We start from the raw sequence: 16,475 nt of genomic DNA on the forward strand, positions 1-16,475 counted from the left end.
TAATGTTATATAGTATAGTATAATATAATAGAATATAACATAACATAATAGAATATAATAGAATATAATGAATATAATATAACATAATATGATATAATATAATTGATATAATATAATATGATATGATATAATATAACATAATATAGTGTATGATGTAATATAATATAACATTATATTATATTATATTATATTATATTATATTATATTTATTATATTTATTATATTATATTATATTATATTATATTATATTATATTATATTATATTATATTATATTATATTTATTATATTATATTATATTTATTATATTTATTATATTTATTATATTATATTGTAATGTTATGTTATGTTATGTTATATTTAATACAGTATCATAAAATAATCAATCGGCCTTCCGAGAACACGGAGTCACATCCATCACTCCTCCCTGCCACGGGGATCCCTGCCAATCCAACGCTTCTGTGCTCAAAATTCCAGCAGGGAATTTTCCCAAGGGGCCGGGAGCTGCGGGGTGGAGCACAGGGTGACCCGGCTGCTGCCCCTGCCCCGCTCAGGGCCCTGCACTGCCCCCCTGCCTTCAACCCCAAACCCCAGACCCTTCTTGTCGGGGCTCACCCCCGCATTGGGGTGACCCCCAAAGATGGAAAAGTCCCTCCTCCACCCCGTGCCTTCCAAGAAAGGCTCGGCAGTCCTCTGCTGCCCGCTCTCAGGGCTGTTCATTGTTGTTATCTAAAGATTCCTCTCCTAAGCCGCTGTCCCCGTTCCGCAGGTCACACAGAGGCACGCTGCCCTCCCGGGGCCGGGGACATCTTTGGTGTCACCCATTACCCGTTCCGTGTTTGTGCTTCTCCCCGTGCCCATCATCGATACTGAACGGTGACTTTCTGCTCCAAACCAGTCTGTGAGTGCCAGCATGGCCACAGACAGGGAGGCTGGGGAGGAGAAAGGAGCACAGGGCACACCCAAATCCCACACCCAAATCCCTCCATCTCTGACCCCATGTACCAAACTCGGACCCCTTGGCTTAAACCCCCCTGGACAGCACTCAGAAATCCTTCCTTTCACTTTGTCACTACTTCTACCACAACACCTAAACTCGTGTGGCTTGTAATTCTTCACACAGAGTTGGTGATTTGCTCCACGGGCTCAGATCCAAACCCCACGTGTGTCCTTGGCTGCTGCCAGGGTCTCAGAGCCCCCTGCCAGCGGCTCGGGCCATGCAGGGCACCCAGAGGAGAGTCCTGGGTTCCCACACCTTCTCCTGTCAAAATAAAAAAAGAGGAGAAATGATCTCCTGTACAAAGCCATCCCATATTCCATAGATTTGACTTCGGAGAGTTCACAATCCAGCAGGTCAGATGGAAAAACCCAACCTAAGCATTGGAAAACCTTGGGAAAATGCGCTTTGATTTTTTTTTTTTTCTTTCTGTGTAAGGGGAAAAAAGAGAAGCACAAAATCATCTGAAAAAAAAAGAGAAATCTCGTAAAAAATCTTAAATAGAAAAAAATAGAAACTTTTTCATCTGAAAAAGAAAAACAGAAATATTTTTCGAATCGATTTCTATTTTTCTGAACTAGAAAATGTGAAATATTCTCATAAAATATAGCCAAGAGACTGACAGATGGATAAAATCCTTTATTATTATTATTATTATTATTATTTATTTTTCGTACCTTTCCATTTATTCCAGAAAAACTTCCTCTCTATATATATATACATATAAAAATTCATTACTTCTTTCGGAATAAATCCTTAAAATCATTTCTTTTCAAACGAGTCTTTTGTTTGTACAGCACGAGTTAAAGACATTTCTTCTCATTTTTCTGCCAGGGAGCATTCCCAGCCCGGGATCCATCCCGGCCCCTTCCACCGGCTCCTCCTGCTGGAGGATGAGCTGAGCATGGAGGAAGGCAGCGAGGAAATGTGGATTTCTTTATTGTTCGTGCTCCCGCATGGCTCACAGGGACATCCACGATCCCATTTCACACCATTCCAGTGTCCAGATGTGCAGCACAGCTGGAGATGGGGTGGAAAAACCCAAACAAAACCTTGGGAAAATGCTCCTCCGTTCCACTTTTTTCCATCTTGTGTGTAATTAAGAAGGGAAAAAAAATACATTTATTCTGTCCTGAATCTCCAAAACCCAAAGGAATTTTGTTGTTTGAGTTTTCCGCGTGGATCTGTTGGGCCAGGAGAGGAGGATCCATGTGGGAATGGCGGCATGGGATTCACAGCTCTGCCTCCAAGCGCTGCTGTTGTTGCTGTCCCAAAGCCTGACCTCGCTCTGCACGTTGATTTCATTCTATTCCTTCACCCAGCCGTCAGCTGGCCAGGCAGAAGAATACCAGGAATACAGATTTCCTGAGGGCACGGCCAAAAATCCTGCTCGCTGGTAATAAAAAAAAAAAAAAAAAAGAAGGGAAAAAATTCCAAGAAAAACCAGTGCAAGACAAAGCAGCGGCTTCCTTTTGCCTGCCAGGAGCAGCGGCTGCTCCCGGACGTGGTGGATGGGAGAATCCGTGAAAGGAGGGGGCAAAAATGCTGGAAAACCACGGAAATTCCCAACGTTTTCAGGAAAATTCCAACTGGCGCTCCAAAACCTGGGAAATTCTGCCCAGGGATGAGACAGGAACGGGGTTTTTTTTATGGATGGGGCATGCAGGGGGTTTCTCTCCCCCTAAACCCAGCCTAAAAGGGCTGGAATGTTATGCCAGGGTTGGAAAAGAGGGGTTTAATTCCAGGATTTAATCCCTGCCAGCCTCCAGCTCTGTTTTTTTTTCCCAGCTGTGGAGATCAGAGCGTGGCACCAAATATTTACACTCCAAATATCCAGAAATGCCTGGGATAGAAGGGGTTATCTGGAATTGGGGCTGCTGGGAGCTGATCAGTAATGGGGGAACTGGAACCCTCTGGAATTCTCTGGAATGATGTAAAATTGGGGGGTTCTGGGCGTGATTCCAAAGGGGAAAAATCGCCCCAAAAAATCACCCCAAAAAATCTGGCAAAAATTCCTTGGGAATGCTGGAATTCTAAAGAAAGGAACAGTCAGCTCCATGAAATTTTAGGAGGGGAAAAAAATTCTTGTTTTTTCCCAGGTTTTGGGCGTTGCCAAATGTTGGGAATTCTCTCAGAAGGTGGAAACCCTATCCCTAATCCCCCACCCTTTGGGGGGGATTTCCAGGGGAAAGGCTGTGCAAGGATGAACAGGAGCCAGCAGGGATTTTCCTGGTCCTGGGAATGCTCCTGGCTCCTGGATTCTCCCAGCACTTTGCCTCGCCCTTCAGCAGGAATATCGGATTGGATGTTTGCAGTAATTGGAATATTGAATATCCCCCCGTGGGGATGGGGGGGCTCAGCTGGGCACCAGCGCCCCTGGGAGCTCATTCCCACTCTCAGAGTGTGGCAATGGGAAAACTGAGCGGGAAAACTGGGCACAGCCAGGCTGTCCTGGATGTCCTGCCCTGCTCCAGGCTCTGCTCCCCTGGGAGCAGCAGAATTCCTCACCCCAGGCACCTGCGGGAGCCGTGGCCGTGTCCTGAGCTCCCGACAGCGGCCCTGGGAAGGGCAGCTAGGATGCCAAGGGAATTCCTTTGTGGGGACAAAGGTGGCACTGGGAGAGCTCAGCCTGGCCCGGCTGCAGGAGGGACCAGGAAAACAGGGAAACAGGGAAAGAGGGAAACAGGGAAAGAGGGAACCAGGAGGGACCAGGAATAAAGGGAATCAGGAGAGACCAGGAATAGAGGGAATCAGGAGGGACCAGGAAAAGAGGGAATCAGGAGGGACCAGAAAGAGATGGAATCAGGAGGGACCAGGAAAAGAGGGAAACAGGAAAAGAGGGAACCAGGAGGGATCAGAGATAGAGGGAATCAGGAGGGACCAAGAAAACAGGGAATCAGGAGGAACAAGGAAAAGAGAGAACCAGGAGAGACCTGGAAAAGAGGGAATCAGGAGGGACCAGGAAAACAGGGAACCAGCAGGGACCAGGAAAAGAGGGAACCAGGAGGGACCTGGAAAAGAGGGAATCAGGAAAAGAGGGAACCAGGAGAGATCAGGAAAACACAGCCCCAAATGCGTCACTGGGGGCTGAGGGCTCTTCCCCATCCCCTGGAATCAATTAGGGAACAATTCAGGCTGGAAATACCGGGAAGGGAACAGAGCAGGGATGGGCAAACCTCAAACAATGCAGACGTCTGGAGACTCGTCTGGGACAGAGCTCGGGTGGCACCGGGGAGCTCTCCGGGAGCTGGCACCGGGAGGAGCCGCCCCGGGAGCTCCAGGCTTGCCTCATTTTCCCTCCCACCGAGCTTTTTCCAAGGACTGCTGAAGGAATCACTCCCTGCTCCAGGGGAGAACAGCCCCACGGAGAGCTGGAGCTCAGAACAAAGTGCCGGGCCCAGTCCAGGGTGCCAGTCCTGGGTGCCAGTCCTGGTCCCAGGTGCCAGTCCTGGGTGTCAGTCCCAGGTGCCAGGTGCCAGTCATGGTTCCAGGTGCCAGCCCCAGTCCTGGGTGTCAGTCCCGATTCCAGGTGCCAGTCCTGGGTGTCAGTCGTGGTTCCAGGTGTCAGTCTCGATTCCAGGTGCCAGTCCTGGGTGCCAGTCCCGGTTTCAGGTGCCAGTCCTGATTCCAGGTGCCAGTCCTGGGTGCCAGTCCCGGTCCCAGGTGCCAGTCCCAGGTGCCAGTCCCGGCTCCCGGAGTCCCAGCCACATCCAAGGGAGCTGATCCTCCAGGAGAGCCAAGCCCATGGCAGAGCAGAGAGGCTCCGTGCCCTGCTCCCAGCCTGCCAGGCTTTGGGGCAGAGCTGCAGCAGGGATGGATTTATCCCCGCAGTGTCCGCAGAGGGGAAACCCCCCCGGGGCAGCAGCAAGGCTCTGCGAGCACTGATCCTGTCCAGCCTGGGCACGGCTGAGGGGTTTGTGGGGCGCTGCGCTGCTCCCCAGGGCTATTTGGGTGCCCACAGCTGAGCCGGGGGGTGGCTGGCACCTCTCCCCCTTCCCAGGGGCACAGAGGTGGGCGTGAGCAGCGCTGCGGGCTCGGGGCTGTGCCACCGGGAGGGGCTCAGAGCCGGGACAGAGGGGCCCTGAGAGCCCCCTGGCATCCCTCCCACTCCTCGGGCTCCTGGGGATGGGCACGGGGCTGCTCCATCATCCCTCCGTGCCCGGGAATGGGCACAGCCCTGCCAGGGCAGCTGCAGCCGTGCCAGGCCCTGCCAGGGCTTGGGACATCACGGTTTGGGAGCAGGGGCTGGGACAGGCTGGGGGAGCCGGGGGGATTCCGGCTGCTCCTCCCTCAGCGGGATTCGGGTACCAAAATGGGGAGGGGAAAGGGGGTTCTGCAGGCAGAGGGGAAATACGGGGGGCTGCCCCGGTTGCTGTGCCCAGATGTGCCCCAGGTGTGCCCAGATGTGCCCCAGGTGTGCCCAGGTGTGTCTCAGGTGTGCCCCAGCCGTGCCCAGGTGCTCCCAGTGCCAGGCCAGGCTGTGCCGAGCAGTCCTAACGTGGTCTCCCCAAAAAACAGGGGGTGCAGGGCAGCTTGTCTGAGCAAAGGTGCATTTCCAGCAACTCCTGCCTGGGCCAAACCCCACAAATCCCCACCCTGAGCTACCCAAACCCCACAAATCCCCACCCTGAGCCCCCAAACCCCACAAATCCCCACCCTGAGCCCCCAAACCCCACAAATCCTTACCCTGAGCTCCCCAAACCCCACAAATCCCCACCCTGAGCCCCCAAACCCCACAAATCCCCATCCTGAGCCCCCAGACCCTCCCGGGGCAGCGCAGGGGCCGGCAGCTCCTCCCCGGAGCTCCTCTCAGTGGGGACAACACCGAAACAAGGAGGGGACAAGGCCACAGGTCCACGGAAGGAGGGTTCGGGTCCTGCTCCGGGGGTTTGGGTCCTGCTGGAGCCGGGAATTGTGCCGAGGGTCGGGTGGGAGCCGCTCGTGTCTCAGCGCTTGCGTCCCCGTGGCAGCGGGGCAGTGCCAGGTGCCCGCTCAGAAGATGCTCTGCCGCCTGTTCTTGCCGCGCGCTGGGGAGGGGGCACGGAGACACGGCTCGGGGGGGCTCTGCACGGGGCTGGGGGGGACATCCCCAGCCTGTGGCATCCCCCGAGCAGCCGGCTGTGCCAACAAAGCTGCCCGGGGACCGGAGAGGAGGCAGGGAGCAGGTTTGGGTTTGCCTGCCCGGTGCCAGCAGCAGCCTGGCAGAGGGGGCAGAAGGGGCAGGGGGCAGGTTTGGGTTTCTTGTGCCCGGGCCCAGCAGCTGGCAGAGGTGGCAGAGGGGGCAGAGGTGGCAGAGGTGGCAGGTTTGGGTCTCTCGTGCCAGCAGCTGGCAGAGGGGGCAGAGGTGCCCTCCTGGGCAGCCGTACCTGAGTGCTGGAAGGCCGAGCCGCGGTGCCCGGGGTCCTTCTGCAGCTGGATCTCCTTCAGCGAGAAGATGGAGGCGTCTGGGCAGGGGGGCACACACAGAGGGGTCAGGCCTGCCCGGGGGGCACCTCCCCGCAGCTCTGCCCTCAGCCTCCCACCCCAGCTCGTCCCACCCCAATTATACTATTATTATTATTATTATTATTATTATTATTATTATTATTATTATTATTAATAATAATAATAATAATAATAATAATAATAATAATAGTGGTAGTAATGGTAATGGTAATAGTAATTATTACTAGTATTCATATTATTAGTATCATTAGTATTTACTATTATTATTATTATTATTATTATTACTAGTATTAGTATTATCTGTATTATTAGTATTATTTGTATTTATGTTTTTTTTTAATTACTGGTATTAGCATTATTAGGATTATTAGTATTTATGGTTATTTTTTAATTACTGGTATTAGCATTATTAGGATTATTAGTATTTATGGTTATTATTATTATTACTGGTATTAGCATTATTCGTATTATTAGTATTTATTAGTAGTAGTAGTACTAATAGTAGTATTGGTATTTTTAATTATTATCATTATTATTATTACTAGTATTAGTATTATTTGTATTATTAGTATTAGTATTACATCATTAGCATTGATGATGATGATGATGATGATGATGATGATTATCGGTATTAGTATTATTAGTATTTATTATTATTATTAGTAGTAGTAGTAATCTTGGTATTTTATTATTATTATAATTATTACTGGCATTGGTATTATTTGTATTATTAGTATTGATGATGATTATTATTATTGGCATCAGCATTATTACTATTAATAATATTATTACTACTTATAGTTATTATTATTTATTTGTATTACTGGTATTGGCATTATTAGTATCATCAGTATTTATTATAAGTATTATTAGTTTTAGTCATATTATTGGTATTTATGCTCGTTATTATTATTATTATTATTATTATTATTATTATTATTATTACTACTTTTCCCCGCTCCCACAGCCACCAGCCCGTGCCCCACCGTGCCCTTTCGGGGCCAGCAGCACTTACTGTCAGGCAGGAGGTGCACGCGCTCTCCCAGGCTGCTGAAGTAGGGGTGCTGCAGGGCTGCCTCTGCCGAGAGCCGGCCCTTGGCTCTGTACTGCAGCACGGAGAGCAGAAACGCTCCGTTACAGCGCACAGCTGGGCACCTCTGTATGCCTACAGCGCACAGCTGGGCACCTCTGTATGCCTACAGTGCACAGCTGGGCACCATGGGCATCTACAGCGCACAGCTGGGCACTGTGTGCACCTACAGAGCACAGCTGGGCACCTCTGTATGCCTACAGCGCACAGCTGGGCACCTCTGTACATTTACACCACACAGCTGGGCACCGTGTGCACCTACAGAGCACAGCTGGGCACCTCTGTACATCTACAGAGCACAGCTGGGCACCGTGTGCATCTACAGCGCACAGCTGGGCACCTCTGTACATCTACAGAGCACAGCTGGGCACCGTGTGCATCTACAGCGCACAGCTGGGCACCTCTGTGCACCTACAACGCACAGCTGGGCACCTCTGTACACCTACAGCGCACAGCTGGGCACCGTGGGCATCTACAGCGCACAGCTGGGCACCTCTGTACATCTACAGCGCACAGCTGGGCACCGTGCACACCTACAGCGCACAGCTGGGCACCGTGTGCATTTACAGTGCACAGCTGGGCACCTCTGTACATCTACAGTGCACAGCTGGGCACCGTGCACATTCACCTCACACATCTGGGCACCCCTGCCCATCCCAGTAATGCCACCCACCCGCCACATGGCACTGCCCTGCTCCGGGTGCCCCTTCCCTTCCCTTCCCTTCCCTTCCCTTCCCTTCCCTTCCCTTCCCTTCCCTTCCCTTCCCTTCCCTTCCCTTCCCTTCCCTTCCCTTCCCTTCCCTTCCCTTCCCTTCCCTTCCCTTCCCTTCCCTTCCCTTCCCTTCCCTTCCCTTCCCTTCCCTTCCCTTCCCTTCCCTTCCCCTCCCCACCCCTCCGGGCTGTCCCAGCACCCACCAGGAGCAGATTTGTCAGGAGGTCGACGCCTTCCGGGTCCAGCCTGGGAGAGAGGGGAAATAAAACCAAAACTGCACCGTGGCTGCAGCAAGGAGGCTGCAGTGACCACAGGGAGGGACGAGTGGCACTGCAGCCAGGAGGAAACGAGCCTGGGCTGCCCAGGCTGCCCTTTCCACCCCCCAAACCCCCAGCCGTTATCTGTCCCTGCTCCTGGGGTACCTTGGGGCGTGATTTATCAGTGGCTGGGCTCGGTACTGGCTGAAGTTGTAAGCCTTGAACTCCTCGTTGGACGTTATCCCAGGCCAGGTGTCCTCGGTGGGGGTTCCTGTGGGGGGAGAGGGCACCTGCCATGGGCACTGGGTGCGATGGAAACCATCAGGAGAGTGGGGCCTGTCCCTGAGAGAGGGCACTGGCGTCCCCAGGGGCTGGCAGTGCCAGCAGGGAGCCTCTCATCCTTGCACCTGTGCCAGCCTGGAGGGGGCTGCAGGCCGCTTCTGTCCGTGCCAGCTGACCCCAGCTGACCCCAGCCCACCCCAGCCATGTGTGCCCACCTCTGCCCCTGTCAGCCCATTCCTGCCTGTTTCTCCCACCCCTTCTCACCCCATCCCACCCCTTCTCATTCCTGCCCATCTCATCCCACTTCATCCCACTCCATCCCATCCCTTTTCCCTCCCCTTCTCATCCCTCCCCATCCCTGTTCATCCTATCCTACCCCATCCTATCCTAACCCACCCCATCCCTTTTCCCTCCTTCCTACCGCATCCCACCTCATCCCTGTCCATCTCATTCCACCCCACCCCTTTTCCCTCCTTCCCAGTCCATCCCAGTCCATCCCATCCCTGTTCCCTCTTTCCTACCACATTCCACTTCATCCCTGCTCATTCCTGTCCACTCCGTCCTACCCCGTTCCCTCCTTCCCGCCCCATCCCTGTTCATTCCTGTCTATCCCACCCCATTATTCCATCCCGTCGTGCCCCGTTCCACTCCCGGTGCCGCTCCCAGTGCCGCTCCCGGTTCGGCTCCCGGTGCCGGTGCCGGTGCGGTTCCCGTTCCGCTCCCGGTGCGGCTCCCGGTGCGGTTCCCGTTCCGCTCCCGGTGCAGTTCCCGTTCCGCTCCCGGTGCCGGTGCGGTTCCCGGTGCCGGTGCCGGTGCCGGTGCGGCGGGCAGCCACTGCCCCCGCGCGGGGAGCGGGCTCAGCGCGCAGCGCTCACCCAGCAGGCGGAAGATGAGGTGCAGCTCCTCCTTCACGGTGGAGCCGGGGAACATCGGCCGGCCCGTCACCATCTCGTAGTGGATGCAGCCGACCCCCCTGAAGGGCAGGCGACACCCCGGGGTCAGCGGGGACAAACCTGCAGCCGACCCCCCTGAAGGGCAGGGGACACCCCGGGGTCAGCGGGGACAAACCTGCAGCCAACCCCCCTGAAGGGCAGGGGACACCCGGGGTCAGCGGGGACAAACCTGCAGCCGACCCCCCTGAAGGGCAGGGGACACCCCGGGGTCAGCGGGGACAAACCCCGCGGGTGGCGCCGGGGCAGCGGGATCGCCTCCCGGAGCGGGATCCGCTCCCACCGGGGTGGGGACGGCACGGACCCGACCCCGAGTCCCAGGAGATGGGGACAACGGCTCCGGGAGAGCCTGGGGACATGGCGACAGGGAAAACTGCACTGGGAGAGCCCTGGGGACATGGGGACAGGGAAAACTGCACTGGGAGAGCCCCGGGGACATGGGGACAGGGAAAACTGCACTGGGAGAGCCCTGGGGACAGGGAAAACTGCACTGGGAGAGCCCTGGGGACATGGGGACAGGGAAAACTGCACTGGGAGAGCCCTGGGGACAGGGAAAACTGCACTGGGAGAACCCTGGGGACAGGGAAAACTGCACACAGAGAGCCCTGGGGACATGGGGACAGGGAAATCTGCTCCGGGAGAGCCCAAAGGGCAGGGAAAACTGTTCTGGGAGAGCTCTGGGGGTGGGGAAAGCAGCCCTGGGAGAGCCCCCCACCCTCTGTTGTACCCAGCACAGTGAGGATGAGGATGGAGACGCCCGACCCCATCCTGGAGAGCCCGGGAAGCTCCCGGGAAGCTCCCGGGGAGCTCGGTGCCTCACCACATGTCGATGGGCGTGGAGTACTCGGTGGATCCCAGCAGGACGTCGGGGGGCCGGTACCAGAGCGTCACCACCTCGTTGGAATAGGTTTTTGTGGGGACAGACTTGGCCCTGGCTAATCCTGAGGGCGGGAGGGACGCACATCAAGGAGCTGTCCCTTTTTTTCCAATCCTGCATCGCCCCTGGAGGGCTTCACCTACCAAAATCAGCCAGCTTGAGCTCCCCTCGCTCGTTGATGAGCAGGTTCTGGGGTTTGAGGTCTCGGTGCAGGATTTTCCTGCCGTGGCAATAAGCCAGGCCACGGAGCAGCTGGAACATGAAGATCTGCAGGGAGGAGGAGGAGGAAGAGGAGGAAGAGGGTGCATTTAGGACTGAAACTCAACCTGCCTCGAGGGTTCTGGGTGTCGTGGGCAGGGAAGACCCCTCGGAGCTGCGCTGTGGGGAAGTGTCACGGAATGGGACGAGCCCAGTGTGCACGTGCAGTGATTTTATTTGGGGTGGAAACGCTGGGGGAGCCTCAGAAAGGGCAAAGGGAGGAAGAACTGAAGGGTGAAGGGATCTCCAGCCCCTCCCAGCCCCAAACCTCCCCAGCCAGGACGAGGGACAGCGGAGGGGTCCCTGCCCGCCCCTCACCTTCACATTGTGCACGCTCATCAGGTTCCCGCAGTTCTCCAGGTACTGCTTGAGGTCGTTGTCCTGCGGAGGGAAGGACATGTCAGTCCGTCCTTCCCTCGTCCCCCCAGCCCCCAGAGAAGCCCCCAGACCCACCAGGTACTCGAAGACGAGCGTGAGGGAGCGCTCGGTGTGGATGATGTCGTGCAGGGTGACGATGTTGGCGTGTTTGAGGTTCTTCAGCAGCGACACTGTGGGGACAGCGGGGTTGGGGCAGCAGGACCGGCGCTGAGCACGGGCACAGCCACCCCAAATCCTCCTGGGAGCCTGGGGGAACCCCTCCCGGCCTCACCTTCGCGGATGGCCGTGCAAGGAGCGCCCTCCTCGTGCTCCAGGCGGATTTCCTTCAGCGCCACCAGGTTCTCCGTCAGCTTGCTGCGGCCCTTGAACACCGTGGCGTACGTGCCCTGGCAGGGGACGGGGGACAGGGGATATTTCCCAGGGTGGCACAGCACTGGTGTCCCCAAAACATTTGGAGGAAGGACCCTTTGAGGTGACAGCAGCAGGTCTGAGCGCCACAAGAAAGACTTGCTCTGGAAATTTCTGGGTATTGAAGATTTTTGCCCTTTGTGCTTCGAGCTGCCCTTTGAATTTCATTGAATTCCTCACAGGGGGGTCACAGACTACTCACCTCTCCCAGTTTGTCCAGTTTAATGTAGGTTTCCAGCTTCCCAAAGCCGATATCTGACTGTGAGAGAGAAAGGAAAACATCACTGGGGAGGAGGGAACCTCACCCAGGGGTGGCTTCACCTCCAGAAGGGTTTCCAGGCACACTGGGCAGTGACAATTGGGATTTTTACTCCATTTACTGCCCAAACCCTCCGTGTATCCCGGGAAAAGCCGCGTCCTGAGCAGGGGAGTGAAGGTGCTGGAACCCCAGTTGCTGCACAGCCCCCAGAGCCACATTCCTTATTCATGAGGGGCTCATGAATATTAATGACACATTGCCCTGGCTTTGTTTTCTTGATCAGACAGCACAGGCAGGTAAATTCCAGCCCTCCTTCCCCCCTCCCTCCTCCTGAACGGGCACCTCGGGTCCCAAAATGCCTCCTGAGGCCTGGCTGTGGTACCCGGGCGCCTCTGGGCACGCCTGGTGTCTGCACACGGAGTGCTTTGCTCCTGTTTTGTTGCACACAGAGTTTTTGCTCCTATTTCTGCTGCTGCAGCAAAGGAACGGAAATGCCAGCACTGGAGCCAAGGCTGATTCATTATTTATGCACATTTGCATTTCGGCTGAGCTGCAGGAGGGTTTCCCTCTCCTGCTTTGGGAAGGAGCCAGGCTCAGAGGGCAGCCAGGTGTGCACAGGGGAGGGAGCAAGGTGGGAATGGCCCAGCAGGTGCAGGTGGGGAAGGGGTGCAGATCTCAGAATTGTGGGATTGCTGAGGCTGGAAAATGTGGGATCGAGTCCAGGCTGTGCCCGATCCCCACCCTGAGCACTCAGTGCCACATCCAGGTGACACCTCCAGGGACGGGCACTCCAAACCCCCCCTGGGCAGCCCCTTCCAGCCCTTTCCATGAGGAAATTCCTGCTCATCTCCAGCCTGAGCCTCCCCAGCCCAGCCTGAGGCCGTTCCCTCTCCTCCTGTCCCTGTTCCCTGGGAGAAGATCCCAAATCCCCCCTGGCTGTGCCCTCCTGGCAGGGAGTTGTGCAGAGCCAGAAATTCCCCCTGAGCCTCCTTTGCTCCAGGCTGAGCCCCTTCCCATCTCCCTCAGGGCTCTCCAAACCCTTCCCAGCTCCCTCAGGACTCTGCAAACCCTTCCCAGCTCCCTCAGGACTCTCCGAACCCTTCCCAGCTCCCTCAGGACTCTCCAAACCCTCCCCAGCTCCCCCAGCTCCTCCCGGTGCTGCTGGGGCTGTGCAGGAAGGGCTGGGAAGGGGCAGGGACGTGAGGGGGCCTCAGTGGCAGCCGGGGCAGCTGGCACAGCAGGACAGGGCTGCAGCGGTGCCGGGGGCACACACCGGGGACGCCGTGCCTGGCGCTGCCCCCTCTGCCCGGTGCCACTTACGAGGGACGCCCGGCGGGACATCCTGCTCAGGGGCTTGGGCAGCTCCAGGCTCTCCATCTGCAGCTTCTGCAGGAACTCGGGGGGCAGCCGGATGTCCATGGGCAGCGAGAGGCGCTTGCTGACGTCCTGCAGGGAGGGGACACAGGACAGGGCGGTGACACGGGGAAGAGCTCTGGCACTGATGTGGCAGCGTCACCATGGTGTGCTCTGAAAACTTCTCTTTGCCCAGGATTCTTCTCTGGGAAGCTGAGAGGCCTCAGAGAAAAAGGAAAACAATATCATCTCATTTGCTTCTGCTGTGTCTCGCTGCTTTGGAATGTGGCTGGAGATTGTTTATCCAACATGGGAATTGTTTTAATGGCCAATCACTGTCAGGCTGTGCCAGACTCTGGAGAGAGTCACCAGTTTGTATTATTATCCTTTAGCCTTCTGTCTGTATGTATCCTTTCTTCAGCATAGCATCACACACACACACACACACACACACACACACACACATATATATATATATATATATATATTTATATAAAATATAATATAATAATAAATTAGCCTTCTGAGAACATGGAGTCAGATTCATCATTTCCCTCCTGCCACAGGGAACCCCGAGAATACCACACGGCAGTGCCACATCTCGGGAACCCCGAGAATACCACACGGCAGTGCCACATTTCAGGAACCCTGAGAATACCACACGGCAGTGCCACATTTCAGGAACCCTGAGAATACCACACGGCAGTGCCACATTTCAGGAACCCTGAGAATACCACACGGCAGTGCCACTCAAGGCACGGGGGGTGGTGGCACACAGCGAGTCACAGCAGAGCATGTGTCTGTCAGGGCTCGCGTGTGACACTGCCACGCCACCGGGGAGGTGACACCCAGCTGTCCCCATGTCCCCCTCCCCCAGCACTTGCCTCCATGGAGAAGCGGCGCTGGCCGTGGTGGTTGCGGTAGCGCACGGCGCCCACCGGGGACTGGCCCTGCCCCTCCGGCGGGGACACGGGGCTGCCGTCAGCTGCCACCTCCCTGCCCAGCTGTGCCAGCTGCAGGTGTCCCTGAGCCAGGTCTGGGGACGAAAGGAAAGCAGAGTGAGCTGCTGGAGGGGTGGCAGGAGTGAGGGCGGGGCGGGGATGCTCTGGGGATGCAGAGATCTCTTCCTTCTCTATGTCCAGAGGGAATTCTGCCTTTTGCTCTGGATTCCTGGGGCACCAGCACCTTCAGCATTGCCAGAGCACACCCTGCCCGCCACCGGGGTCTGTGACAGAAACCCCAAACCCCATCCCAGTGCTCTGCCACCCTCAGCACTGCCAGAGCACACCCTTTCTTTTTATCAGAATAAATGCTGAAATCACTTTAGTACCCCTGGCTTTAGGCCTTTATTTTGTTATAATAAACGCTGAAATTACTTTAATAGCAGGAGTCTGGTCCTGTTTTTAACAGGATGGTTCCTGGGGCTGCTCCCGAGGAGGCAGCACCGAACTGGGCGTGCTGGGAGCCAGGATGATGCCGGGGAGACAGCACCAAACTGGGCGTGCTGGGAGCCAGGATGATGAGAGGAGGCAGCACCAAACTGGGCGTGCTGGGAGCCAGGATGATGAGAGGAGGCAGCACCAAACTGGGCGTGCTGGGAGCCAGGATGATGAGAGGAGGCAGCACCAAACTGGCCGTGCTGGGAGCCAGGATGATGAGAGGAGGCAGCACCAAACTGGGCGTGCTGGGAGCCAGGATGATGCCGAGGAGGCAGCACCAAACTGGCTGTGCTGGGAGCCAGGATGATGTGAGGAGGCAGCACCAAACTGGGCGTGCTGGGAGCCAGGATGATGAGAGGAGGCAGCACCAAACTGGGCGTGCTGGGAACCAGGATGATGCCGGGGAGGCAGCACCAAACTGGGAGTGCTGGGAGCCAGGATGATGTGAGGAGGCAGCACCAAACTGGCCGTGCTGGGAACCAGGATGATGAGAGGAGGCAGCACCAAACTGGCCGTGCTGGGAGCCAGGATGATGAGAGGAGGCAGCACCAAACTGGGCGTGCTGGGAGCCAGGATGATGCACTGGCCGTGCTGGGGTGGGGAAAAGGTCAAGCAGGACGGAGCAGCCCATCCCTCCATCCTCCCAGCTTTGCAGCCACGCTCCAAAAACCCCCAAAATCCCCCAAAATCCCTGCAGACGCTGCCCAGAGCGAGGGGGAGCAGTGAAAGTCCCCCGGGAGTGCCCCAGGCTGAGCCCTGCCCTGTCCCTGCCCTGTCCCTGCCCTGTCCCCGGGGCTCAGGCGACAATCCCGGCTGCGGGGATGATCTCATGGCTGAGGAGCGAGGGAGGGAGGGAGGCAGGGCTGGATTTTCACGGGGCGCTGAGCAGGGCTGGGACCTGGCTGCGGTTCGCTCGGCTGACGGATGAGAGGTGGCAGGCAAGTGACCTGGCAAGGGCTGTGGGACTGAGCCACGGGCACAGAGCTGGGGGCTCCTGGCTGCCCAGCCTGCCTTGCCGGGGGGCTTGAGAGGGGCTGAGAGGGTGCCAGGGCTTTTGGGCACACGGTGAAACCCCTCCTCTGCTCCCTGGGCCTTTCCCTCCATCTGTTTTTACAGCAACAATCAGGAAACGTCCCCTGCGTTAACCGCAGGTATGAAAATAACGCGGATTCATTCAACTGGACCGAGTCTTTTGAACTTCCTCGTTTCCCCAGCAAGTTATAATCAAGGAAAGCAAAGGGCATTTAAGGTCTGACTGGAAGGAGCCTGACTAACCCGCTGGAAATGATGTTTTGGGTGAATTTGTGCTGGTTCCCACAGGTGAAACAAAACCGAAGCTGGGTAGAAGGTGCAGCCTGCAAACCAGCAGCTCTGAGACCGGTGGATCAGAGATAAACTCTTTGTCAAATTTGATGTAAAATCAGAGGTAAATCCACCACCTGGACACTCCAGTGTCAGAGGAATGGAGGATTTGTCTTTCCAAACAAGCTCTGGGTCTGCTGGTGGATAGAACCAGCACTGGGAGATAAAAGAAACAATGGGAAGGATTTCACTGGTTGATGAGTGGGAAAAGAGATTTGCTTTCACAAATAAGCTGCAGGTTTGCTGATAAATGAAACTGGACATTGAAAGATGAAAGAGACAACGGGGAAACCCCTAAATTCCATAAGAATTAAAAATGAAAAGGGAGGGTTGTATATTAGAGGGGAATCTTTGGTATCAGGTGTTTTGGGAAGTCTGAACCTCTCAAGTACCTGAGAAATGGGAAAAGA

At 55.5% G+C, this 16,475-nt stretch overlaps 2 protein-coding genes across 3 annotated transcripts in view; one reads left to right on the top strand and one right to left on the bottom strand.

The window, feature by feature from the left end:
• The first annotated feature begins 2,984 nt into the window (after positions 1 to 2,984).
• Positions 2,985 to 5,630, top strand: LOC119711743. Of its 2 annotated transcripts, none has more exons than XM_038162273.1 (2): positions 2,985 to 3,681; positions 3,948 to 5,630. In XM_038162273.1, exons 1-2 carry the CDS (start codon positions 3,451 to 3,453, stop codon positions 4,716 to 4,718), a joined length of 1,002 nt encoding a protein of 333 aa, XP_038018201.1. In that variant the 5' UTR covers positions 2,985 to 3,450; the 3' UTR covers positions 4,719 to 5,630. The 2 variants fall into 2 exon arrangements, with proteins under 2 accessions (XP_038018201.1, XP_038018200.1); XM_038162272.1 differs by having other exon boundaries at positions 2,985 to 3,677; positions 3,798 to 5,630.
• A 67-nt stretch (positions 5,631 to 5,697) lies between these two features.
• The window catches only part of CDK18 (cyclin dependent kinase 18), a 38,510-nt gene continuing 27,732 nt past the window's right edge, over positions 5,698 to 16,475 (bottom strand). Inside the window, exons 3-16 of the mRNA XM_038162271.1 lie at positions 14,149 to 14,300; positions 13,232 to 13,357; positions 11,855 to 11,911; positions 11,516 to 11,630; positions 11,320 to 11,414; positions 11,185 to 11,247; positions 10,752 to 10,875; positions 10,552 to 10,672; positions 9,657 to 9,754; positions 8,665 to 8,770; positions 8,446 to 8,488; positions 7,456 to 7,546; positions 6,362 to 6,439; positions 5,698 to 6,022 (exon numbers count right to left, since the gene is read on the bottom strand). Of these exons, the coding sequence (XP_038018199.1) occupies positions 5,988 to 6,022; positions 6,362 to 6,439; positions 7,456 to 7,546; positions 8,446 to 8,488; positions 8,665 to 8,770; positions 9,657 to 9,754; positions 10,552 to 10,672; positions 10,752 to 10,875; positions 11,185 to 11,247; positions 11,320 to 11,414; positions 11,516 to 11,630; positions 11,855 to 11,911; positions 13,232 to 13,357; positions 14,149 to 14,300 (1,304 nt within the window). The 3' untranslated portion in view covers positions 5,698 to 5,987. The remainder of the gene's footprint in view (positions 6,023 to 6,361; positions 6,440 to 7,455; positions 7,547 to 8,445; positions 8,489 to 8,664; positions 8,771 to 9,656; positions 9,755 to 10,551; positions 10,673 to 10,751; positions 10,876 to 11,184; positions 11,248 to 11,319; positions 11,415 to 11,515; positions 11,631 to 11,854; positions 11,912 to 13,231; positions 13,358 to 14,148; positions 14,301 to 16,475) is intronic.

Source organism: Motacilla alba, chromosome 26 (genome assembly GCF_015832195.1).
Source record: "Motacilla alba alba isolate MOTALB_02 chromosome 26, Motacilla_alba_V1.0_pri, whole genome shotgun sequence".
Classification (NCBI taxonomy): Eukaryota; Metazoa; Chordata; class Aves; order Passeriformes; family Motacillidae; genus Motacilla; species Motacilla alba.